Raw genomic sequence first — 27,148 nt, forward strand, 5'->3', positions numbered from 1 at the left:
GTGTAGTGGTCCACACCTTTAATCCCAGAACTTGGGAGGCAGAGGCAAGCACAGAGATCTCTGAGTTCGAGGCCAACCTGGTCTATAGAGCAAGTTCCAGGAGAATCAGGACTACATAGAGACGCTGTGGAGAAAAGCTAATGAACAAAAAAAGCTGAGCACGCCTTTAGTCCCATCACTCAGGAAGCAGAGAGGCAAGTGGATCTCTGTGAGTTCAAGGCCAGCCTGGTCTACAGAACTAGTTCAAGATACACCAAAGGCTACATAGAGAAATCCTGTCTTGAAAAAAAAAAAAAAAAACAGAGAGAGAGAGAGAATGTGTGTCATTTCTCTGACTCTAAACTGCTCTTGACAAAGTGAAGACTCTGGACCCAGTGAAAGCTCTAAGAAGCTTTATTTAATCCTACTCAGCTTTATTTAATCCTACTCTGTCAAGAGTGAGTGTGTGTGCTCAAATACACACAATTAGAGAGGCACACTACCTGGAAAGAGACAAGGAAATGATTACACTTGGATAGGTTATTTTCTTTTAAAAAAAGTATCATTAATCTTTAATCTTAGATCCTATTACAGTATCATGAATCAGCAAGCAGACATCAAAGTTAAAGAGTCCAGTAAACATCTCATTTTATAATATTCTTTTATTTGATTAAAGAATTTGCCTTCGTTGTGTACATTGGAATGTTATATTCCCTACGTATTTTACAGGGTTACAAAATGTCTCTCATTTTAAATATTACCCCAAAAGTAATTTCAGAAAAAAGTCTTTGTGAAATTAAACTTGCCTTTAAAAATCATAGGGTCAAACAACTCTGAAATACAACTGGATTAATAAGATTTCTTGTCTACTTAACTACATGACAGACTTCTTATCCCAGTCCCCTTCCTCAGAAAACCTTAAATGGAAACCAAGCTGGAGATAAGGATTCTTCCCTGATGCAATTTAGGGGGAAGGGAAGGCCAGAACTTTCTTTGGCAAGCCACCACAGCCATCTTGCTTCATGGATAGTAAACTCCTGCTGTGGAGGGCCAGCTGTCCAGAATGAGAGCCCTGCTCTCCAGCACCTCAGAATGTGCAGTCATCTACTGTCATTTTCTGCTTCCCATTGCTAGTGCCTGCAGCCTGCAGCAACTGATCATCCAACCTGCCCAGTGCAGTGCTTGAGGACCGGGTGTTAAAGGCATTAAAAAGGCAATGGATCAAGTGCAGCTGAGAAACAATTCCTACATGATGACATAAAAGAGGCTGAGAAGAGAAAAAGATTTCAGGAACAGGGACAAACAGGCAGGTGGAACATGTCTGGTTGGATGGAAGTTGAAATGGGAGATATCTGAGCAACTCCTCTCTCCTCATCAGGATAATCACTTGCCTCACTCAAATGGTGAAGATGGGGGTCTCCTTGATAGTTCAGGGCTAAAGGGAAACAGCACAGACTCACTAGCCTCATTTCTGCTGGGAAGACTGACAAGGGAACAACTGAAGAGGGAGGACGTGAGGAATCTAAGTGGACTGACACTGAGTGACTGCAGTAACTTAGTACTGCCCCACATGTGGTGAACCGGAAGCTGGGGAGCACCAGCAGCAGACATGATTCCATGTGGCAATGGATGTAGTCATCTTGAAAAGGTGTATACACCTGAAAGCTGTTTTTCAGCTACCTTTAATATTGACACGAGTGGGACTCACAGTACTGCTTACCACTGGAAAGGCAGGTCCTACAAGGGAACGACCTGGCAAGAAAATAGAACAATGGATGGACGCAGGAGAGGAAATAAGACAACCATGTATTTCAAACTTCTAGACTCTACATCCCTTAAGCAGCTCACTGGTATTGTCTGAAGTCAAGAATGGGTTAGATAACCTTGTTCTAGGAGTGCCGAACACAATACCTACAAAGAGATGATCTCAGTGCATGACTGAGTGTACTGGAGAAAAAAATCAAATCTATAGAGAAAACTGAGTGTACTGAAAAATCAAATCTATAGAGAAAAACTTTTTAAGACGAAGTATGAAATATAACTATATTTAGGAATTAAAATAAACGGGAAACTTATATGAAGGCAGAAGAGGTGTTTACGGGATTCCCTGGAGAGCTTGCTTTCCTGCTGGCCAGTAAAATCTGTCAAAGAAATCAGCAGCCTTTCCCTTTATGTTACTGTCTTTTCTTTGTTAAAGAATGTCTCTGTGACACCAGAACGCTGGGGTGAGTTGAGGGTCCTTGCGCGCAGAGGATGTACACTGTATCAGGAAAAAAAGGGGGTCTCCAATGGCTTGTAAATTTGGAAAAACTCTTCAGCCACTTTTGGCTTCTTCTTTATTAATCTGAAATCCTTCCTTTTCGGTTTTCCTCCTTCTTGGTATTACAGGATTTCATATTTGTCCACTAAGAAAGTGGTCTCTGTGGAAAATCTGACAGGGCTGTTTCCATCTACCTGGGTCACTTTGGTAACCTAGGAAAGCAAAAAGTGTGGTAAGGAAAAAGGATGGTGAGTCTACAAAATATTGATTACATTTTCATTATAGATTACATCAAATTCTCTAGGAGCAGCACTAAAAGTAGCCTAGTAATACTAAAAACCACTCACTCACACTTGCAGCTTTGGGCATTATCCAATCTGCTCTTGGCTGCAGTAAAACAGAACAGCTGCCACAAGTAAAAGCTCAGAATGAGCTGAGTGGTGGTGTAGGCCTTTAATCACAGCACTTGGGAGGCATAGGCAGGTGGATCTCTGTGAGTTCGAGGCCAGCCTGGTCTACAAGAGCTAGTTCCAGAACAGGCTCCAAAGCTACAGAGAAACAATGTCTTGAAAAACCAAAAAACCCAACCATGTTGGTGCTGGGAGCCAAGCCAGATCTTCTGCAGCATATCTTTAACTGCTGAGCTATCTTTCTGCCCCCTCCCTATAAAAATGTAAATGCTAAAACAAAAACAAACAAACAAAAAACCACATAGGCCAGGAGTGGTAGTACGTGCCCACAATTCAATTCCAGCACTCAGAAAGCAGACCTTGCCGGGTGGTGGTGGCACACACCTTTAATCCCAGTACTCAAGAGGCAGAGGCATGTGGATCTTTGTGAGTTTGAGGCCAACCTGGTCTACAAGAGCTAGTTCCAGGACAGACTCCAAAGCTACAGAGAAACAATGTCTTGAAAAACAAACAAACAAACAAACAAAAAAACTGGAGGGACACCTGGTCTACACAGCAAGTTCTAGGTCATCCAAGGCTACATAATCAGACCCTGCTGTAAAAGGAAAAGGAAAGAGAAAAGAAAGAAAGAAAGAAAGAAATAAAGAAAAAAGAGGAAGAAAGAAAGAAAGAAAGAAATGTGACGAGCAAGTCAGAAATGGAGTCTGCAGAACACCTCAGCTTTGACCTTTCCCTTGACATGGAACTGTACCACCTATCAGACACTTGTTTCTGCCGTCTGTCAGAACAGATTACCTGTATGTTGCAGTAATTTTTTTTGGAGATGAAGGAAACTTGAACAGGGAAGAAGTCATTGGGCTGCCCAGGAATGCTGAACTCCAAGCTGCCACTCTTATTTTTGGCATCAATCACTGGCAGGCACCACTCCAAGGTATTTCGCCGACTGTCATGTCGATATTCACCGTCAATCTCACCAATCACTGGTGCACCAACACCCGATCTGTCAGGAGAAACATCTGGTCATTGTAGTTATCTAGAACTCAGAGAACTCCAACAAGGAAAGGAAAGCCAACCCCAATTTGATCACAGCTGGGTAGTGGGGCACATGTCTTTAATCCCTGCACTTGGGAGGCAGAGGTAGGTAGATCTCTGTGACTTCAAGGCCAGCTTCGTCTACAGTCAGTTCCAGGACAGCTAAAGCCAGACACCCCCCCCCCGCCCCAAAAAAAAAAACAAAAAACTACACATCTCAAATTTTGCCTCAATTTTTTTAAAGACTGTGCTGCTTACTAACTTTGAGGATCAAATCCTAGCACCATTGCTAAGGATATCACTTGACTTCCTTTGTAGAAAAAGACATTAGAACAATAGGCATTTAAGACAGCTCTGGGTGCTAACTAGGAGCTAACAGGGAACTGAGATTGCAACTGTCTAAAACTGTTTCTACTGTAAAAATCACTTTATGGATTGTTAGCATGCTAAGGAATTTTTTTAAACAATGTATGTCTTTAATAAATAATAAAAAAACAAAACAGGTTGGTAGTAGAGAGAAACTTTACATACCAAAAAATAGAGGTGAAAATTGGATCTTTGAGATTTGTTCTCAAAAGAGTTCAGAATATTTAAAACTTTACTGAAGCCAATGCTAGTAAATTTATCTGATTTATAATCTAGTGAATTTATTTGGTAAGTGAACAGTGAAAGCATGACAACAAAGTCTGGCTAAAATAGAAATAGACTGGAAAAAGAGACACCCAGCTGTTTTTGGTCACAGAAGAATCAGGGCTAGTTAGGATGTACTCTGCACTCCCACAAATGGCTGACAGGCAATATCACCTACTCCTACACATTCTAAATTTACCCTCTTTTAATTTACCAGTGACACTCAGTGCTTACATTAGGGGCAGGGTATGTAAGAAAAACAAAGACTACTTTAAGGGTTGCAAAAGACTTTAACTCTTTCCCATCAATTCTACAGTGCTTGGTCCTTCTCTGCTCCAACTCCAATTATGACTTCTAATCTGATCAGCTCTAGACACTGGGGTAAAACGTTCTCGAAAGATCTCTTCTCCAGGCCATTGCAAAACTGAACAAGGACACAGGAAACCACCACAGCCACAATTACAGAGCAGAGAGAGGCCTCAAAACTATGGCATCCTAAAATAGTCTAGTAAAATAAATCTCAACAAACAGAGACAACCTGTCAGTAGTGCCCAATCCTACCACTCTCCAAGGTTCTAGATGATCCTAGAGAATATAGCATTGAAATATACAAGACATACTGGAACCAGAAATTTGAGTTTTATGTGTGTGTGACAGGAATTGTTTGCAACAGCATCTCATTCTGTAGCCCAGGTCGACTTGAAAGTCAAACTAGAAAGGATCCTCCTGCTCTGGGCTCCCTAGTGCTAGGATTAGTGTTTAAGCCACCACAACCAGCTAGACATACACGTCTATCTTCCCTGTGCTGACAGTTTTCCATGTGTATGTGTCAAACTTAACTGCACTGCTTATCACGCCCCTGCTGCCCTGCCCCCACCACACACACAGGGTTTCTCTATGTAACCCTGGCTGTCCTGGAACTCACTCTGTAGACCATGCTGCCATCTAACTCAGAGATCCATCTGTCTCTGCCTCCTGAGTGTTGGATTAAAGGCTTGCACCACCACTGCCTGGCCAAACACAACTATTTTTTTTTTTTTTTAAAGAAGCAAGTATCAGCCATGTCTAGTGCCTTATGCCTGTAATCCTACCTACTCACGAGACTAAGGCAGGAGAATCACAAATTCAAGGCCAGTCTGGGCAATTTAGTGAAGCCCTGTCTCAAAACAGGTAAAAAGGACTGGGAATGTAGCCCAGTAGTAGAGCTCTTGCTATGTTTAAGCCTCTACATTTAATCGGTATTACCACAACAGGGAAGAAAATAAACATTTCAAAGTGGTTATTCGGTGAAGTACTGCCTCTAAAATTCCTCCCCGAACACCCAGGAACCAGCTCTATAAACCCACGAAGGGAAGAGGATTATTAGGAGAATTTCACTTACGGGAGTGGGATGGTGATGACCACATCATTGAGCTCTAAATTATCTTCCTGCAGTTCATATTCTATGTTCACATCACAACCATTTCCACTTTCAGAGGGCCAGCAATTAACTGAGAAAAAAAAAACAAGGCCATAATACCTCAGCTTTAGAAAAAGAGAACTGTTTCTTGGCCTTGGGGCCAAGATCAAGAGTATGGAGGAGTGGGAAATGTAAAGATGGCAAATACATCCCGACTGCCAACTGCAGGTCTGTAGCACTTTAATGTAAAACATACATTGATGGCTCAAAACTGGCTGTAAGTCCAGCTCCAGGTGATCTGATGACCTTTTCTGGCCATCACGGGCACCTATTCACAGGTGCATATATTTCACAGAGACACAAGATAAATAAAACCTTTAAAAAATTAAAATGATTAATTAAAATATACCAATTACAGCAGCGATTGCATTTTGAAGACAGTCATTTTGCCAAAAAGAACTTGCTATGTCAATGAAGATAAGCACATACCCATGAAGAGGCACCTACTTGTCAAGGGAATAAAAGATTCCTCTGTTGTCTGTAGTCTCCACTTAAGTACCCCTACATCACTGTTGACTGGAAATGACTTCTCTGGGTTTTTCAAGCCAATGAGAGACTCTGCAGTGAAAAGCTTTTTATCCACATTTGGATGGGTCTGGAATGAGAAGAGAAGGACATCTGAAGTTCAGAATGACAAGTGAACCGGGCCAGCAAGATGGCTCAGCAGGTACTTGCTGCTAAGTCCAATGACCTGAGTTGAGTCCCTGGCAGCCACAGAGAAGGAGAAAACCAACACTTTTGGAAGTTATCCTCTGACCTCTAGACACAGAGACATATATACAAGCATAAATAAATAAGAGGAGCTTGAAAATGTAGCCCAGTTGGCAAAGTACTTGCCTAACATGCATGGGACTCCGGGTTCAATTGCCTGTAATCCTAGCACTCTGCAGTTGGAGGCAGGATTACAAGGTTAGAAATTCAAGATCTCACTCTGTTACATAGACCCCTCTAGGCTTATATGGCCCCTAAATAGGATTTCTAATAAATTACAATTCTTTTTAATTTTGTGGAAAGATGTGCCTTCTATAAAGGCTTAATATTTTAGACCAAAGCTATATAAAAATACCCCATTTCTAACAAACAAAACTGAAAGAAGGCTAAGGCTATATAGTTGAGTATAAAGTCAGCTCAAGCAAGAGTCTGTATTCCATTTCTAAGTCCTGCAAAACCAAATAAACCCAGAAAAAAAGACTGTGCTAGGTAGATAATGTCTAAATAATATAAAAGCCTTTACACACCTGAAGCTGCACCCCTTTTTTATCTTCATTTTCTACATGGAGACGAATCCGGCCAAATTTTTCATCTGAGATTCTAAGCATGATCATGCCATGCAACTCCATATTCTGTAATCCCCCATCTCTCCCACAGGTCAGTGTGATCTTTTCTTCAATCTTCATATGCACACTATAAAGCAAAAGGTTTGTCAGAGAAATAAAAATCAGACTGGAGATGTGATTAAGTTGGTAGTGTTTGTCTAGCATACAAGAAGCACTGGGTTTGATCCCCAGCTCCATATAAAACCAGGTGTGATGGTACTGCTTTGGAACACTTGGAAGGTAAGATTAGGAGAATGTTCAGGCCACCCTTGGCTCATAATGAGTTCAAGGCCAATATGAACTACAAGAGACTGGGGTCTTAAAAAGAAAGAGAAGTGGGTTACAAAGATGGCTTAATTGTTAAAAACACACACAGAAAACTCAAGTTTGGTTCCCAGCACCCCAAATAAGGCAGCTTACAATCACCTGTAACTCCACCGTCAGGAGATCCAATGCCCTCTTCTGGAGTCCTTATGTATCTGCACTCATGTGCATCCTCCCCAAATACAAATTTATACGTAATTTTAAAAGATTAATAAAGCCAGGTGGTGATGGCACACGCCTTTGATCCCAGCACTTGTGAGGCAGAGTCAGATAGATCTCTGTGAGTTAGAGGCCAGCCTAGTCTATAAAGTGAGTCTGAGGCCAGCCTGGTTTATAGAGTGAGTTCCAAAAAGAAGACTTACAGAGAAACCCTGTCTCAAAAAACAAAAAAAAAAACAAAAAAAAAAACAAATAATTTATAGAAATTCATTACTTTGCAAGCAAATTTTTAAAAAGTAAAGCTAGGTGTGGTAGTATACCCTTTTAATATCAGCATGTGGGAGATATAGGTGGACTCTGTGAGTTCGAGGCCAGCCTGGTCTACATGGCAGGTTCCTGGCTGGCCCTGCCTCAAAAATGAACAACAAAAACTATCTTTTTTAAAAAAAAGAAATTTGAACATTGGTATTGTGTAAAGGTGAATGATGCTTTCCCTAGAACATATAGGCTATTAAGTAAAAATCCTAGTGCCAGGCATGGAATACAAAGCCTCCAAAACATCAGAGCCTATTCCTCCCATTGCTCTTGTTTCTTCAACTAGAATAGACAACTCACTTCAGATGCAGGACATAGAGAAATTGGTGGAACTGAGTTGAAAACTTCCTCCCTGGTAGCTAGCTTTCAGTGCTGGAAGGTATTATGCAGACCACTGGAGAGAAAAGATAAATGGCCTTACTCAGTACTGAACCCTGAGCACTCTAATACTGTTCTGCCAAGCAAGCTATTCCCAGTGGTGCAACAGTGGCATGTAGGTTATGGGGATACCAACTGCTTCCTGGATTGATCCGAGGCCTTCTCTTCACAAGAAGGAATTCAAGCCTGATACTGTAAACCTGGTCAAAGTCCATGGTTTGGTAGGTCACAGGCCCTAGTGGAAAACCTACTACTGCTGTTTTGCTAAATGGATGCTGCTTCCTAAATATTGATGTTTATCTACAGATTGATAATGTTCCTAATCTTGGCCACAGAAGCCTCTTCGGTTAGCAACAATGCAGAGATTTCTAACTCTTCAAGGTGTTAAAAATAATTCTTGAGTGCTCAGTCCTAAATAGGACCTCTTTATTTTAATATCTTCCTCCCCAGGATTAGGGAACATCAAAGAAGAGCCAAGAGATGGGAAAGAGTACCACGAAGTGCTGTCTTCTGGACATGACGTGACTGCCACACTCATGAGCTCACTGTAGCCACAGTTATATGTGGACGAGATCAAGCCAACAGGATTAGTAAACATTTTAGCAATCAGCAGTAATTGGATCCAGCAATTTACAAAAGGAAAAAATAAATAAAAAGGACAGGTCATGAATGTGGAAGGAGGACCTAGTAAAGAATGTCCAAGGGAAGGAAGTGAGGAGAACCTAGTAGTGGGCATGATCAAGATTCTGTATATACAATATATATCAAATTGTCAAAGAATAAATAAAAGATATTCTAAAACATAATAAAACTTAAACAAAAAAAATCTTTGCCAAGATTTACCTATTGTTAATATATTCCATTTGGTTCATCATCTGTATACTAATACTCTTTATACCAGTACTCTTTTGGGAGGAATTTTTGTTGTTGTTGTTTTTGTTTGTTTGTTTTTTTGTTTTTCGAGACAGGGTTTCTCTGTGGCTTTGGAGCCTGTCCTGGAACTCGCTCTGTAGACCAGGCTGGTCTCGAACTCACAGAGATCCGCCTGCCTCTGCCTCCCGAGTGCTGGGATTAAAGGCGTGCGCCACCATCGCCCGGCTTATTGTTGTTTTTTTGAGACAGGGTTTCTCTGTAGTTTTGGAGCCTGTCCTGGATCTATCTCTTATAGACCAGGCTGGCCTCGAACTCACAAAGACCTTCCTACCTCTGCCTCCTGAGTGCTGGGATTAAAGGTGTGTGCCACCACCGCCCAGCCACTCATACTCTCTTTAAATATCTTACACACACACATCCCCCATAAACTATTAAGACGCTGGTTATGAACACTGTGGTAGTTTGAATGTTAACTGGCCCCCATATCCTCATAAGGAGTGGCACTATTAGGAGATGTGTCTTTGTTGGAGTGCATATGGCCTTGCTGGAGGAAATATGTTACTGCAGGGGTGGGCTTTGAGGTTTCCTATGCTCAGGATACCACCCAGTGTCTCAGTTCATTTCCTGTTGCCTGCAAGATATAGTATTCTCCGCTATTACTACAGCACTATGTCTGCCTGCCCACTGCCATACTCCATGCCATGATGATAATGAACTGAACCTCTGAAATTGTAAGTCACCCCAATTAAATGTTTTACTTTATAAGCGTTGTTGAGGTCACGGCGTCTCTTCACAGCAACAAAAACCCTAAGACAAATGCTATAGTCCTTTTACCTTTAAACATTATATTCTTACTTTACAAGAACAAGGACATTCTTGTACTAGGTATAATCTAATATCAAAGTGCTTGCCTAGCATGCACAAGGATATTCTCTTATATAACTGTATTAATGCTATCATTAACTCCATATATTTATACTGAATTAATACTTCCATTCAACCTACTAACAACATGTCAATTATCTTATTATCACAAAATACAGTACAGGATCCTATCCAGGGTAAAGCACTGCATTTAGATGTCATTTAGCTATGACTTCATGTAAGTAAATTGTTATGTCTTCTTCTTTTATACCCTAGGAACTGAACCCAGGGCCTTGCAAATGAACCAGGGCAAGAATTACTGAACCCAGGGCAAGAACTATTGAACAATATCCCTAGTCCTTAAATACGTAATTCATTATCTGTAATTTAACAGGGGAAATGCAACTAGAAACTCTATCTTGTTGTGGTGGCTTGAATGAAACAGACAGACAGAAAGAAAGACAGGAAAATGCTTAAATTCTCTTTACTATGTGATGGTAGGTAGGTGGGCAGGTAGGTAGGTAGGTAGGTAGGTAGACAGACAGACAGACAGACATCTAGATGGATGCTCAAATTCTCTTTACTATGTGAAGTGTGAAACCTTAAAAGTGGTTAAAAACATATTCTGCTCTCTCAAACCTAAGATCTGCTCCTAGCATCCGCTCATAGCAGCTTTTATTTAACTGCAGTTCAAGGGGACTCCATTGCCCTCTTCTGGTTTCAGTGGGCACCTGCACTCACAAATGCACAGGCCATACTCACAAAACTTAAGTGTTCTTTTTGTTTTGTTTCTTTTTGAGACAGGGTTTCTCTGTGTAGCCCTGGCTATCCTGGAACTTGATCTGTTGACCAGGTTGGCCTTGAACTCACAGAGATCCGCCTGCCTCTGCCTCTTGAGTGCTGGGATTAAAGGCATATGCTACCACCTTTTAGCCACATTATTTAAAAAAAAAAAAACACATACAAAAATAAGGGACTAAAGAGATGGCTCAATGATTAAGATCACTAACTGATCTTCCAGAGGACCCAGGTTCAATTCCCAAGACCCACATGGCAGCTCACAACTGTTTGTAACTTCAGTTCCAGGGAATCTGACACCTTCACACCAATGCTCATAAAATAAGTTAAAAATAAATAAATAAAAATAAATTAAAAAAAAAATAAAGGCATGAAGCCTCAGCCTTTCCCTAAACAACCAGAATAGCACCAGTACACCAGTAAGTGAAGAGATCAGTCTAGAGGTAACAGTTCATTTCTAACAGAAGAGAACACAAAAGAGCAAACAGTCCCTTTTATGCACGCACACCTGATAAAGGTATCCTCCCAGACTCATCTTTCAGTTGACCTCAAAACTATCAGTTAACAGTAAGTCTGGGATTAAGGACAAAAAAACTGTGTCGTGGTCAAATGAACTTGATTAACCTATCACTTAAAAATGTCACCAACCTCAAGTCCAAATGGATCAAAGACCTCAACATAAAGCCAGCCACACTGAAACTTACAGAAGAGAAAGTAGGAAGTACACTTGAACGCACTGGCACAGGGAACCACTTCCTAAATAGAGCCCCAGCAGCACAGATACTGAGAGAAATAATTAATATATGGGACCTCCTGAAACTGAAAAGCTTCTGTAAAGCAAAGGACACAGTCAACAAGACAAAATGACAGCCTAAAGGATGGGAAAAGATCTTCACTAACCCCACATCAGACAGAGGTCTGATTTCTAAAAGAACTCAAGAAATTGGACACCAAAAGATCACATAATCCAATAAAAAAAAATGGAGTACAGACCTAAACAGAGAACTCTCAACAGAGGAGTCTAAAATGGCTGAAAGACACTTAAGGAAATGTTTAACATCCTTAGTCTTCAGAGAAATGCAAATCGAAACAACTCTGAGACTCCATCTTACGTCTGTAAGAATGGCCAAGATCAAAAACACTGATGACAACTTATGCCGGACAGGTTGTGGGGAAAGGGAACACTTCTGCATTGCTGGTGGGAATGCAAGCTGGTACAACTCCTTTGGATGTCAGTGTGGCAATTTCTCTGAAAATTAGGAAACAACCTTCCTCAAGACCCAGGAATACCACTTTTGGTTATATATCCAAAGGATGTTCAATCATGCCACAAGTACATGTGCTCAACTATGTTCATAGCAGCTTTGTTTGTCATAGCCAGAACCTGGAAACAACCTAAATACCTCTCGACCAAAGAATGGATAAGGAAAATGTGGTATTTTTACACAATCGAGTACTATACAACAGAAAAAAAATGACATCTTGAATTTTGCAGGAAAATAGATGGAGCTAGAAAACATTGTTTTGAGTGAGGTAACCCAGACACAGAAAGACAATTATCACAAGTACTCACTCATAGGTAGTTTTTAAACATAAAGCAAAGAAAGCCAGCCTACAAACCACAATCCCAGAGAACTTAGACAACAATGCGGACACTAAGAGAGACTTACATAGATCTAATCTACATGGGAAGTACAAAGTATAAAAAGACAAGATCTCCTGAGTAAATTGAGAGCATGGGGACCTTAGGGGAAGACTGAAGGGGAGAGGGGAGTGGCAAGGAGGGGAGGAGAGAAAAATAAAGAGCTCAATAAATATCAGTAAAAAAAAAGTCACCAACCATTGTTTCAGCACTAAGAGACAAATCCAATTATACTGCATTCAAATACTTAAAATACAGCACATTCACATTAATTTCCTTTAAAGACTTAAAGACATACTCTCTTTTATAGGTTTAATTAAAAAAAAATATAGGGTTAATGTAGCTCTCTCTGTAATTCAAGTTCTTTTTTTCTTTTTGACCTAGGATCTCATGTAGCTGAGGCTGGCCTTGAACTCCAGGTCTTCCAACCTCCACCTCCCCAACAGTGGGATTACAGGCCTGTACCGTCATGCCATGCTCAAGACAAGTTACAGAGTAGGCATAAAGTTACCTTTCCTAAATTATCCAATCCAAGTTCTAAACTTCATAGAAAACAAATAGCTGAGAGTTTTCATGTTTAAAGTGGGGGGAAAAATATACCTTAAGTTAATACCTGGAACATATACTCTATCTAAATAAAATTTTAAATTGAGGGACGGAGAGATGGTTCAACGGTTAAGAGCACTGGCTGCTCTTCCAGAGGACCCGGGTTCAATTCCCAGCCCCACATGGCTGCTCACAACTGTCTGTAACTTTATTTCCTTTGGGTCTGACACCTTCACACCAATGCACATAAAATAAAGTTAAAATAAATTATTTTTTTAAAAAAAAGTTCTAATTTTTTTTTAAATCAATAAGTTAAAAGGCACAAAAATATGCAACTAGCACATATGTAGCCCAGTGGCAAAACAAATCACATACACACATACACATACACACACACACACACACACATACACACACACACGCCTGCCTCTGACTCCTGGGTGCTGGGATTAAAGGCACGCACCACCACCACCTGCTAAAAAGACAATTTTTAAAAATTATATTGTTTATTCTTGAAGAAGTCATCATTACCTTTCCATATTAATGGGCAGAGCATGCACTTTGGTTGCTTCCGAGGTACGTTTCCCCATATTAGAAGACATAATAGTTTCACCTTCAGACTTCAATTTGTCCACAAAGTTATCTACTTCCTTTCCTTTGGCTCCAAGTTTCAAAGCCTTGCTAGGACCTGAAGGTCTAAGAGGAAGAATACAAAACAAGTAAATAGATGATAAAAAATACAAAAAGCCCCAAACATTAGTTAATGGCCTTCTACCAACAAGATTCCTCTGAAGGAATATGAAGATCACAAGGAGAAAGCCTGCTTCCTAGTGTTGGTGGACAACTAGACCACCGATGGTATAATATGAACCTGCACAAATGGACAACCATTATTAATATGTAAGCATTAAGTACCTAAATACCAAAGGTATAATTTTATAATCATGAGTGATCTGGTGAAAACTTAACATCTTCCAATCAGATAAATGTGACTATGCATAAATTTGCATGTAATTTCAGAACTCTCTTTTAAACAAAAGGAAAAATAACACAGATGTCTGCTTTATAACTATTGTTTATATATCTAAATTTAGTATCAAAGCTTACTTCATTAAGTCTCTTATTATTTACAGTCAGCTTAGGAACCAAGTATAAGTCCCATGAAACACACACACAAACACACACACACACACAGCCTTCCTCTGTATCCTAGGGTTGTTGGTAATATGCTAGACTATACCTGGCTGGTGCAGGTGCCACTTTTGGTTTATCAGTTTCAATGATAGTTTCTGTGATCATGGCTGCTGTGCTGCCTCCAGACACTGCAGAACTACCAAATCCACCAAATCCTGGTGCTTTCTTGCCCTGTCTCTCTGCATCTCTTCGGGCCTGTTGTAATTCCTTTGCTTTCCGCCGCATCTCAGCCTTAGCTTCACGTTCCTGAGTCTATGGAAAGAGACATACTTGTATGTAGTTTTCAGTACATCTACATTAGCAAGTAAAACCAGGAAGATCAGATTAGTGAAGGCTAAGAAAAAGACACTCAAACTGGCAGTCTCAGAGGCCTCACTTACCTCTCTGACTGCTCTGAACACTTTCTCCTCATGAGAATCCATTTCTGTGAAGGTTCTGATCTGGGCCAAGTTAACATTCTCCCGGTATCCCAGAGCAACAATTTCATCAAAAGCAAAAATCAAATCAAAACAGTGTTCAGATATTTCATTTTCTTCTAAGGCGCGACAATATTCAGGAATCTAATCATGGATAGTAACAGAAAACAAAGATTACGAATTTCATAGCAGTTATGTTTCTAAGTTTCAAAATTTCAAAAACAATCTTAGCACTTGGGAGGTGGAAGGAGGATCCTGAGTTCAAGGTTATCTTTAGTAATGTAGCAAGTTAAGGCCATCCTAGACTACATGAAAACTGTCTCAAAAATCAATCCATCAAAGCCGGGCGGTGGTGGCGCACGCCTTTAATCCCAGCACTCGGGAGGCAGAGGCAGGCGGATCTCTGTGAGTTCGAGACCAGCCTGGTCTACAAGAGCTAGTTCCAGGACAGGCTCCAAAACCACAGAGAAACCCTGTCTCGAAAAACCAAAAAAAAAAAAAAAAAAAAAAAAAAATCAATCCATCAATACAATAAAATAAAAAACAAAACAAAACAAACAAAAAAACCCAACTAACAAAATAAAACAATGAGGTTGAAGAGATGGCTCAACAGTTAAAAGCTGGCTTCGAACTCATAGAGATCTACCTGCCTCTTGAGTGCTGTCAACACTGCCTGGGTTTTTTGGTTTCTCTGTAGCTTTGGAGCCAGTTCTGGAACTCGCCCTGTAGACCAGGCTGGCCTTGGAACTCACAGAGATCCGCCTGCCTCTGCCCAAGACTGACGCCACCACACCTGGCTGTATCAACACTCTTAATCTAAAAACATTTCCAAATCTGAGCATAGTGGCGCATGCCTTTAATCCCTGCACACAGGAGGCAGGCAGATCTCTATAACCTGGTCTACCACAGAGAGTTTCAGGCCAGCCAGAGCTACATAGTGGACCCTACACACCTACAAACAGACATACACACTCACAGACAGACACATGGGTGGGGGTTCAAGCAAGTTTCAGAAACATGGACATATTAGTTAAGAACTGGAATATGAGGGGCTGGAGAGATGGCCCAGCAATTAAAAGCACTGGCTGCTCTTCCAGAGGACCACAGTTCAATTCCCAGCACCCACATGGCAACTCCACTGTCTGTGGCTCCAGTTCCAGGGGATCTGATACCTTCACACCAATGCACATAAAAGAAATTAAAAGAATGATTTTGCATTCTCTATTAGATAGCCTAGGAAGGTACCCAACAAGTGGCTGCTGAATGAATAAAGAGCTATATGGGAATGGGGTATAGCTCAATGACAAGAGTGCTTGCCTAGAATGCATAAGGCTTTAGCACTGCAAAATAAATAAATAAAGCTTTTGCTTGTTTGTTTGTTTTTCAAGATAGGATTTCTTTATAGCTTTGGAGCCTGTCCTGGAAACTTGCTCTATAGATCAGGCTGGCATCGAACTCACAGAGATCTACCTGCCTCTGCCTCCCGAGTGCTGGGATTAAAGGCGTGTGCCACCACTGTACAGCCAATTTTTTTTTTTTTTTTAAGGAATTGCATTGGTAAGTTGTTGAGAGGTGGTTAGGGGTACAGAGTTCACAAAATGTTAACATCAGCTATTTTAAAGTCAAAACTCCTTTCAACAAAAAAAGTAAAACACCACAAAGTAGAATCCAGTATTATAGGCCTCTTACCACTCTTGAGAAGAGCCTTAAAGTCTCCAAATCTTCTAAAATATTGCTGTTTTTGGTAGTGATCAATACCATGTACAGTTTCTCCATAGGTTGGTAGACATATCTTACACTCTCTGTTTCAACAAAAGTGTGTTGTTTTCCAGTGTTCATGAGTTTTGGAAAAGCTGCTAATAAACCTTCAATCCGAGTGCGGGTCATCTCCACAAACTGTCGAGAAACAATAGCCTTTCCAGCTTTCGTGCAGACTGCTGCTGCCAACAGCACCTGCCGAGAACACACACAGAAATAAGCACCCTTCACGTATTTTCACATTTCTTTTCTCAGCACCTCAGGGGAGCTTCCATACAATAAGTGACATGGCTACTGACAGCTGTCTTCAAACTGTACTCCGTTGTTTCTTCATTACAGCATGAGATTTATAAGGCAAGGTTAAGGTAGAAGAAAATGAAGCAAATTGTTCCATAATATACATAAATTTTAAAGACAGAATAGTTAAAAAATAACTTTTGGGGCTGGAGAGATGGCTCAGGTTAAGAGCACTGGCCGCTCTTCCAGAGGTCCTGAGTTCAATTCCCAGCAACTACAAGATGCCTCATGACCATATATATGTAATGAGGTCTGGTGCCCTTTTCTGGCTTGCAGGCATACATGCAGGCAGAACACTGTATACATAATAAACAAATAAATATAAATAAAAAAAGCAAAAAAGACCCAACAACCTTCTGATATCATCCATTTAACAAAACAAATGCAAAAGAAATCAAATGCCAATGAGGAGAGGAGAAAAGATACACTGTGTTCTAATGGCCTCTTTGGTATAGGAATCCAGGAGTTCATACAAGCAACAACAAAAGATTGACACATCTGGAAAGACTCACTGTTAGAATATAATCTCTTAAACAACAAACCCTGGTTTAATGCCCATTACAGATGAGCAATTTGAAAAACAAACATCAGTCAGTTTAAATAAATATTCTTTTTTTAAAAATATTTATTTATTTATTATGTATACAATATTCTGTCTGTGTATATGCTTACAGGCCAGAAGAGGACACCAGACCCCATTACAGATGGTTGTGAGCCACCATGTGGTTGCTGGGAATTGAACTCAGGACCTTTGGAAGAGCAAGCAATGCTCTTAACCTCTGAGCCATCTCTCCAGCCCTTAAATAAATATTCTTACAGTGGCAATGCTCACGGCTTTCAGAACTGGGCCTTCTAGCATAATAGGCAAGCATGTTATTATCCACAGCATTTTATCTATTTTAAAGTTTTATTTTATTACAGGGTCTTTCTAAATTTCCTGGCTGCCTTCAAACTTATGCTCTTTTTGCCTCAGTCTCCAAAGCAGCTGGGATTATGGATGTGCATCCATCCATTCAGTCTCAATGTATTAATAATTGCTATGTACTCAGTATATAAGGACACAGTATCCAGAGAGGATACGTGACCCCAGCACCTGGGAGGTAAAAGGCAGGAGAATTAGAAGCTCAAGGTCATGAGGAGGAGGAGACAGAGAGATAGGGAGACAGGGAGGAAGAGGTAAAAGTCAGCTAGTTAAGGCATCTGGTATCGTGCTTGTTTTTAAGCTGCAGAATAAAATAATTCATACTGACCCAGGTATGATTGTGCATACTTTTAGTTCCAGCACTTAGGAGACAGAGGCAAGTAGATAGATCTCTCTGAGATCAAGACCAATCTAGTCTATATATCAGGACAGCCAGGAATACATAGAGATCCTGTTTCAAACAAAACAAAATAACCCCCTCTAAATCCAAAAGACAATCTGTTGCGATATTTTCATCTCATTCTAACAATAAAGTTTGCTTAGAGTTAGAGGGCAGAGCTAGCCACTAGCTGACCAAGATTAATCATAGAGGTTTTGGAGGATTGAGGACAGATAGGAGACAGGAAGTAGCAATGAAGGAACAGAATAGGTCATTGGTGGCTTCTCTGCCGCTTCTCTGATCATTCAGGTTCTTACCCTGAATATCTGACTCCCAATTTTTATTTATAAATAATAATTAGATAAACGTATCAATAATTCATATTTTAAAGTATTTCATCTATATCCTGCACAAATAAGATCCCCCAGCAAACAGATCTGTATTTTTACTGATTTACTCTAACACTGCATTTTTCTCATGTGCAATCTCAAGAGCTGATACTATCATCTGCTCCACTTCCCAAATAAGAAACAACGTTTAGAAAAAGCTAGATTTAAGGAATTAACACATTAATTCTCCTGCATCTCTGATACTATCAACTCTATACTGAATTTACCTTATCTTGGCTTGGTGGTATACTGGGCTGTGTACATGCTAAGTAAGTGTTTTACCACTACATCTCCAGCCTTTTGTTTTGTTGTTCTGCTTTGCTTTGTTTGAAAGAAGATCTCCTTGTATAGCTGAAACTGGCCTGTAACTTTCCATCCTCCTGCCTCTGTTCCCTGAATGCTGAGATAACGTGTACATGCCACAATGTCAAAGCTACATGATTTATTGAATACCTGTTATCACATTAGATATCTCAGAGGTTAAGAGCGGTAACTATTCTTTCAGAGGACCCATGTTCAATTCGCAGCTCTCTGTAACTCCATTTCTAAGGTATCTGATAACTCTCTTCTGGCCTTCACAGGGACCAGCCATGCACATGGTGCAGACATACAAGCAGCCAAAACAACCATACACATAAAATAATATAAAAGGAAGGCCCTGTCCCAAAACAAACAACAAAAATCAGTAGGGAGCACATCTTTAATCCTAGCAGTAGGGAGGCAGAGGTAGGTGGATCTCTGTGAGTTTGAGGCTATCCTAGTCTACAGATCAAGTTCCAGGGCTACACAGAGAAACCCTGTCTCAAAAGCAAACAAATAATCAGTAGGGTAAAAATAATATCTCAAGCAGGAAAACCTTGAGATTATTTGAGTCTTTTCATTAACCAGATATAAGCAAATAAGATTCCTGAAGAAGGATCAAAGTCCCCTATACTAAATGTAGATAAACCTCAAAACATCTAGAACACAAAACACAGGGTCTAGGCAGGTGACATGGTCTCCAATCACTAATATAGCTAGAAAGGTCATCTCTGAACAAGATAAATTTATTCTCTGCAAGATTAACACATCTTAAATCCCTCAACATAGTAGCGCTTCTCTTCACATACATATTTACTGAAGTTTAGCAACTACTGAAATAGAACACCTATTAAAAGGTAAATTCTCCTACCACGATTTTCATTAGGGTCTCACTATGGCTGGCCTGAAACTCACTATGTGGATCAGAGGAACGCATAGAGATCTGCCGATTGGATTTTTTTTTTTTTTTTGGTTTTTCGAGACAGGGTTTCTCTGTGGCTTTGGAGCCTGTCCTGGAACTAGCTCTTGTAGACCAGGCTGGTCTCGAACTCACAGAGATCCGCCTGCCTCTGCCTCCCGAGTGCTGGGATTAAAGGCGTGCGCCACCACCGCCCGGCTTGCCAACTGGAATTAAAGGCATGCTACCATGCCTTTCAGCAGTTAGGGGCACTTACTGTTCTTGCAGAGAACCTGGGTTCTATTCCTAGCACTCACACAGCAATGTACAACCATCTCTAACTCCAGTTTCAGGGGACCAGATATCCTTTTCTGCCATCCTCCAGACACCAGGCATGAATGTGAGACAAACAAAACAAAACAAAACACCTTGGTGGTGGTGGTGCATGCCTTTAATCCCAGTACTCTGGGAGGCAGAGACAAGTGGATTTCTATGAGTTCAGGTCAGCCTGGTCTACAAAGCAAGTTCCAGAACTGGCTCCATAGCTACTGGGAGGCCCTGGCTCAACCCCCCACCAAAAAAAAAAAAGTTATTTAAAAAAATGAATAATTATGATTCTCAAAAGCTTTCTGAGTTGAGTGGTGGTGGCGCAGCCCTTTAATTCCAATCCTCAGGAGGCAGAGGCAGGGGGATCTCTGTGATTTTGAGGACAGCCAAGGCTACCAAAGAAACTGCCTCAACAAAATAAAACAAAAACAAAAGCCAAGAGTTCAAGACCAGCATTATCTACTTTAGAGTTTGAGGTCAGCCTGACCTACATGAGAAGTTGTCTCAATCAAAAGAAAGATCAAGATCCTCTGCTCTCACATTTACACACCCACCCCCCCCCCCAAAAAAAAACTGTTTGGCAAACCAAACCATTTATTTTAAGGGTTTTATTGTGTAGCACTAGCTGGCCTGGAATTCACCATTTAGGTCTGCCTCTGCAAAGTTAGAATTAAAGGTGTGCATCACCATACACGGCTCAAACAACTTAGATGTTTACATGGTTTCACTATACTGTTTGTATAGGTTTAATATATGGATCAGCGTGCTAGAGAGGTGGCTCAGTGATTAAAAGTGCCAACTGCTCTCTCAGAGGACTTGAGTTTAGTTCCAGAGTACCTACATTAGGAAGCTCAAAACCACCTTAAGTTCCAGGGGATCCAATGCCCTGGATTCTAGCTTCTAAAGATGGCACTTGTACACATATGGTATACATATACACACATTTAATGTATTTTAAATATACGTTTACATACTGATCAGAAATAGCGTTAGCTGTGTGGTGGTGACATGCCTTTAATCCCAGCACTCGGGAGGCAGAGACAGGTGGATCTTCATGAGTTTGAGGCCAGTCTGATCTACCAAGTGAGTTCCAGGACAAGCTCCAAAACTACAGAGAAACTCTGCCTCAAACACACACACACACACACACACACACACACACACACACACACACAGAAAAAGAAATGTCTTGAATGAGGAAATTTGAAGAATTAGGCTTCTGTTCTACCTTCCACTAACTGTGCAATCCAAGATCGGTCACTTGATTGCTTACAGATATAACCCTAAAATATTAACTTATATGAAATCAAAGTGTTATTGTGGTTTTGTTTAATTTGGTTTTGTTTTTTTGGTACCAGGAATTGAATCAATGACCTATCACAGCCATACATTCTATCCAAACACTCACTCTACCTAGTACTGAGCTATTCTCCCATCCTTTTTTTTTTTCTTTTTTTTTATTGTGTGAACGTATGTATGAGTTATGTAGATATCAGTTGACAACTTTCCTGAATTGAAATGGTTTTATCCTACCATGTGGGATTTGGTGATGAAACTCAGGTTTTCTACAAGTGCTTAAAAAAAAAAAAAAAGCTAGGGGGCTGAAGAGATGGTTCGGCAATTAAGAACACTTAATGCTCTTGTACAGGATAGGGGTTCATACCCTAACACACACATGGCAGCTCACAACAATTTGCAACTACAGTTCAAAGGATCCAATACTCTCTTCTGGCTTCTGCAGGCACCAGGCACACATGTGGTACATATATAAGCATGCAGGCTAAACACTCACACACAAATAAAATAAATCTTGGGGGCTGGAGAGATGGCTCAGAGGTTAAGAGCACTGACTGCTCTTCCAGAGGTCCTGAGTTCAATTCCCAGCAACCACATGGTGGCTCATAGCCATCTATAATGAGACCTGGCACCCCCTTCTGCCTTGCGGGCACACATGGAAGGAATGCTGTACACATAATAAATAAATGAATGAATGAATGAATGAATAAATGAATGAATAAATAAATAAATAAAATAAATCTTAAAAAAAAAAAAAGCCTGGGGAGTGGGAAAATGCTAAAGAGAGTTTGCTTTATTCTACTAAACAAACAAATGAGGCAGGCTGGGAAGATGACTCAGTATCTAAGAATGCTTCAAAGCTCTGTAACCATGAGAACCTGAATTTGAATCCCATCACCTACATAAAAAGCCAGCTATGGCTGCAAGCCTGTAACCCCAGCATTGCAGGTCAGAGACAGGCAGATCCTGAGAGCTGACTGGTCCACCAATATAGCTGAAAAAGCAAACTTCTGGTTCAATAAGGCAGAGAGCAATAGAGGATGCTCAGCATCCTGCATCTCACAAACACACAATCTCTAAGTTTAACTAAGTGTCCTGTAAGTCTATAGACTCTATAAATTTAAGCTTTTGGAAACTTCACAGTAAGGCTCAATAAGTAAAGGTACTTGGCCATCATAGTAAGTCTATTTACTATCTTCTTAATAATTAAGAACTCTAATTCTTAATTATATTAATTTATATATTTAATTATATTATAATTAAACAATGGTCTATTCTAGAAATGGGTGCTATCAGAGAACTTACTATCAAGTTTATTCAAATGTAAGTTTAAACAAATTATTATAATGATATTTGGCAAATCCTAAGAAAACTAAGAAAAAAGGACAAATCAGAAGATGCATTTCAGCTAATGTAACCAAGTATGTCAGGAAACTGAAAGAAGAAGACGGTGAGTTTCAGGCCAGGCCGAACTCCATCTGATTAAAGAAAAAAAAAATTACAAAGTATTTCCTTTTGTAATTCATGTTATGAGCCACTTTTGCACTTTGCATATCTACAGTGACTGCAGTCTACAACAGTTTGCACTGATACTCAGTAACTAAAGTCAATGAAAATTTATTTTTCAAAAACAATGTTTATGTACATATTAACTTAATCTGAAATATGTTTTAATATTAACTTAATCTAAAATATGTTTTAATGATGCATGATTAGGTGTGTGATAAAATAATTACAGTGAAATGCTAAAAGAAACTAGTTGGTAGTTACATGACTGGTCCGTGTAAGATTCCTTCAAAATTTCCAAATGTTTGAAAGTCTTATAAAAAATGTTAAGGAAAGACTACTTCTAGAAATTTTGGTGCAACTTTGAGATCAAAATTTCACCCCACTTGGGCAATTCTATGATACAAGGATCTTTTTGTAATTAAGTAGGGCCCAGAAACATTAACAGAATACCAAGTCTTTAGCCGGGCGATGGTGGCGCACGCCTTTAATCCCAGCACTCGGGAGGCAGAGGTAGGCGGATCTCTGTGAGTTTGAGACCAGCCTGGTCTACAGAGCTAGTTCCAGGACAGGCTCCAAAGCCACAGAGAAACCCTGTCTCGAAAAACCAAAAAAAAAAAAAAAAAAAAAATACCAAGTCTTTGACTTGACAGAGCAGATTGTACTGAGATAAACTACTCTCCACAACACACAAGTCTGGATATCTGGATCATGCTAAGTCTCTAATTCAGAAAGACAGGACACAGCTATATTATGTATACACATCAAAAGGACAAGCAAAAAAATACATATATACACATATAAATACACACACAAATCACTTAACACCTAGAGCTCTACTGTTCCTCAATTATCTTTGTTTGTCTGTCTTCTTTTTGGTTTTTGAGACATAGTCTCAATATGTAGCCTTGGCTGCCCTGGAACTCTCTGTTAACCAGGCTGGCATCGAATTCAGAGATTCACCTGCCTCTATCTCCGAGTGCTGGCATTAAAGGTGTGAGCCACTATCGCCTGGTCTGTTCCTTCAATTATCAGTGAATTTAAAATCTTAAAGTTCTAAGAACATTTTAATAAACAAGATTTGATAAAGATCTGTATTTGGTTTCCTAAGGCTCTAGTTTCAACACTGAAACAACATACTCTAACATACACTATGATACTCCCCAAAACGTAAAAGAAATCACTATCCATGCCAGTAGTGGTGGTGCACACCTTAATTCCAGTGCTGGGAAGGCAGAGAGGTCAGTCTGGTTAGCATAGTGAGTTTCAGAACAGCCAGAGGACATAGTGAGAAACACTCTCTAAAGAACGGAGGCTGGAGAGGTGGCTCAGCAGTTAAGAGCACTTGTTCTTGAAGAGGACTTGGGTTAGCTCCCCTGCACCCACAGGGAGATTGGCAAGTGTCCATCCAGTTCCAAGGAATCCACCACCCCCTTCAGGTGGTGCACAAGACATACGTACAAATGAGCAAATTACTTCATACACATAAAATAAAAACATCTTAAAAATAGAAGAAAAACCATATGAACAAACAAAAACAAAGAAAGTAACCTTGTGGAATTGGGACTTGGGGTAGGTATATGAGATTTTGGAAATATATGTCTAAAACCAAAATTGGGGAGGCAAACCTACTTAATGTAATTCATACACCTGAGGCTGGAAAAGGAACTTCCAACGGTTTAAAGATCAAACACGAATCTCTCCTCTAACCAAGTTCTTATTGAAAGAGTTGTCAGTAGAACTCAGTACGTATGACAAGTACCAAAATACTCTGTTGGATCTTAGGTATGCTTTCAAGTAACTCAAAAAAAAAAAAAAATCAAAAGATAAAAATTACTAGCTCCTTGGAAGCCATAGAATCCTTCTAGTTCCCGAATATCCAGATTTAGCTGATACAGCGGGGTCTGGCGGAGTCAATTCTGCTTTCCCCCATCCTCACCCACAGTCATTCTCCGATCTCCGTAACAGATGAGGACGGAAAGACCAAGCCTGCGGAGGTCCCCAAGTACAGCCCACCCCTTCTCCTCCAGCCGAGAACCCCGATTACAACATGCCACACGCATGTCACTCCACCCGAACACTAGTAGGTTCCCCGAAGACAGAAACCCCGTGTCTGTCACCCCATTTCTCAATGTTCTATACACTGTCCACTCGGCCTCGCTGCCAAAGTCACACGTACGCGCTACCCCGGGACAGACGCTCCGGGGACACCTGGGTCCTACACACGAGCGTCCGAACTTACTCCTTCCCGTGCTACCTCCACTTCCCCCTTTCGAGTAAAACTAAACAAAAAGAAGCTGAAATGGACGATGTGGTGACAGGGGGACGAGGAGCTGCCGACAGGCCCGGCCTCGCCGAGCCGGAGCTCGCAGGGAACCGGCGGGAAGGACGGGAGGGCGGAAGGCCCAGGCGACAGCCACCCGCCCGGCTGGGTCGCGGTGTCGGGCGGGCGGGCGGGCGGACGCGGCGGTGTGGCCGACGGAGGCCCGGTGGGCGCGGCAGCTCGCTCCAGTTTCCCCCGGAGGCCGCGCCAAGCCCGGGCCGCCAGCGGGGCTGCGGGCGCGGCTCCTGCCATCCGGGCCCGGCCGGCGGGGACAGGGCGAGAGGACCCGGCCTCGGCGCTTACCATGGTGAGGCCGCAGGTGGGGCGCACCACGCTCTGGCTCCGCTGCGGCTCGGGCTACAGCCCAGGGAAGCGGAGCTCGGGCCGCTCCGGACCTGCTGCCCCTGACAGGAGCCTCCGCCGCTTCGCCTCTGGCCAAGATGGCGGACCCAAGCCACGTCTCCAACCGGAAACGGCGTGGGTCAAAGGGCGAGGGGCGGGGCCGACTGGCAACTCCTGGGTACCAGGGTGCCTAATCCTCCCTTAGCCCATGGCTTGCAGGGGGTTTGTTTAGAGTGTGGAGTATCAATCTTGTGTCCTTTGTTTGTGTTCACCTGCGTTTCCTTGATCTCTCTTCTTACAGTCCATAAACCAACAGATCCCATGGGATATGTAAAATAATCCGTGTGCCTGAGGAACTAGTATCCAGAATACATAAAGAGTGATTAGGGCTCTATTATAAGGGGCCCCTCACCTGTAATCCCAGGACTCAGGAGTCTGAGGAGGAAGATCAAAAGTTAGAGTCCAACCTAAGCGCCAGTATCAAGTTAAAGATCAATCTGGTGCACATTGAAGACACCCCCCCCCAAAAAAAAAGATCAAAATAAAGCCATCTAGGTGCTGCAAGAGAACTCAATCGTTAGTCCTAACAACCTGAGGTTTATCTCTGGGACCTACGCGCAGATGTGTGCGGGTGTGCCTGCACTTACCTCCTCTCTCACACACATCGTGCATGCACATATAAACAATAATAGTAAAAGTTGGGCTGGAGAGATGGCTCAGTGGTTAAGAGCATTGCCTGCTCTTCCAAAGGTCCTGAGTTCAATTCCCGGCAACCACATGGTGGCTCACAACCATCTGTAATGAGGTCTGGTGCCCTCTTCTGGCCTGAAGACATACACACAGACAGACTACTGTATACATAATAATATATATAGGTTTTTGTTTTAGTTTTTGTTTTTTTGGGGACAGAGTTTCTCTTTGTGGCCCTGGGTGACCTAGAACTCACTCTTAGACCAGGCTGGCCTCTAACTCAGAGACTCACCTGCCTCTGCCTTCCCAGTGCTGAGATTAAAGGTGTGCACCACCGCTGCCTAGCTAGCAGTAACTTTTTTAAAGGAAAAAAGGAATAAAATACTGACATTTGCTACAACGTTATTAACCTTGAAAACGGATAGGAAAGCCAGCTGCGAAGGCCACAGCATGCAGTGTCCACCTGCCAATCCATAAACAGAGAAAGCATCTAAGCAGTTTCATGGAGTTCCAGAAGACTAGGAAGTGACTGCTAGTGCATGAGAAGCTTATAGTTGGAATGTAAGTGTTCTGGAATTAGACAGAAACAAATATCCTAAAGGCCACTGCATACTTTATTTTAAAATTAAGAAAATAAAAAAATTGTATGCTTTCTTTTAAAAATATAATTATTTAATTTATTTATTTGTGTGTGTGTGTGTGTGTGTGTGTGTGTGTGTGTGTTTAGGACAGGGTTTCTCTGTGTAGCAGACTTTGCTGTCCTGGAACTAGCTTTGTAGACCAAGCTGGCCTTGAGTTTACAGAGATAAACCTGCCTCTGCCTCCTAAGTGCTGGGATTAAAGGTGTGCATCACTCAAGAGTTATGGACTAATGTAAATTATAAGAATTAGTACATAAGAAGCCTGAGCTAATGGGTCAATCCGTTTATAACAACAACAAAAAAAGAAGGTATGTGTCACCACCACCCAACTTCATTTTGTTTTTAAATCATGCATATGTGTGTCTCTATACGGGTATGTGCTTATGAATACAGGAGCTGCCTGATGCCGGTGCTGGGAATCCAACCGGGGTCCTCTGGAATGCTTATAATGGCTGAGCCATCTCTCCAGTTCTGAGCTGTACACT

The 27,148-nt window shown here is 41.3% G+C and overlaps 1 protein-coding gene across 1 annotated transcript; it reads right to left on the reverse strand.

Moving 5' to 3' along the window:
* Positions 1–623: 623 nt before the first annotated feature.
* Positions 624–25,443, reverse strand: Arcn1 (archain 1). The gene is made up of 10 exons (XM_041638622.1): positions 25,294–25,443; positions 16,285–16,548; positions 14,560–14,739; positions 14,226–14,431; positions 13,517–13,681; positions 7,009–7,174; positions 6,218–6,365; positions 5,693–5,801; positions 3,445–3,649; positions 624–2,451 (listed from the first exon to the last, which is right to left on the reverse strand). Exons 1-10 carry the CDS (start codon positions 25,294–25,296, stop codon positions 2,362–2,364), a joined length of 1,536 nt encoding a protein of 511 aa, XP_041494556.1. The 5' UTR covers positions 25,297–25,443; the 3' UTR covers positions 624–2,361.
* Positions 25,444–27,148: the final 1,705 nt, after the last annotated feature.

This window comes from Microtus oregoni, unplaced genomic scaffold, assembly GCF_018167655.1.
Source record: "Microtus oregoni isolate MIOR12 unplaced genomic scaffold, Mior012 000055F_ref0000237, whole genome shotgun sequence".
Lineage (NCBI taxonomy): Eukaryota > Metazoa > Chordata > Mammalia > Rodentia > Cricetidae > Microtus > Microtus oregoni.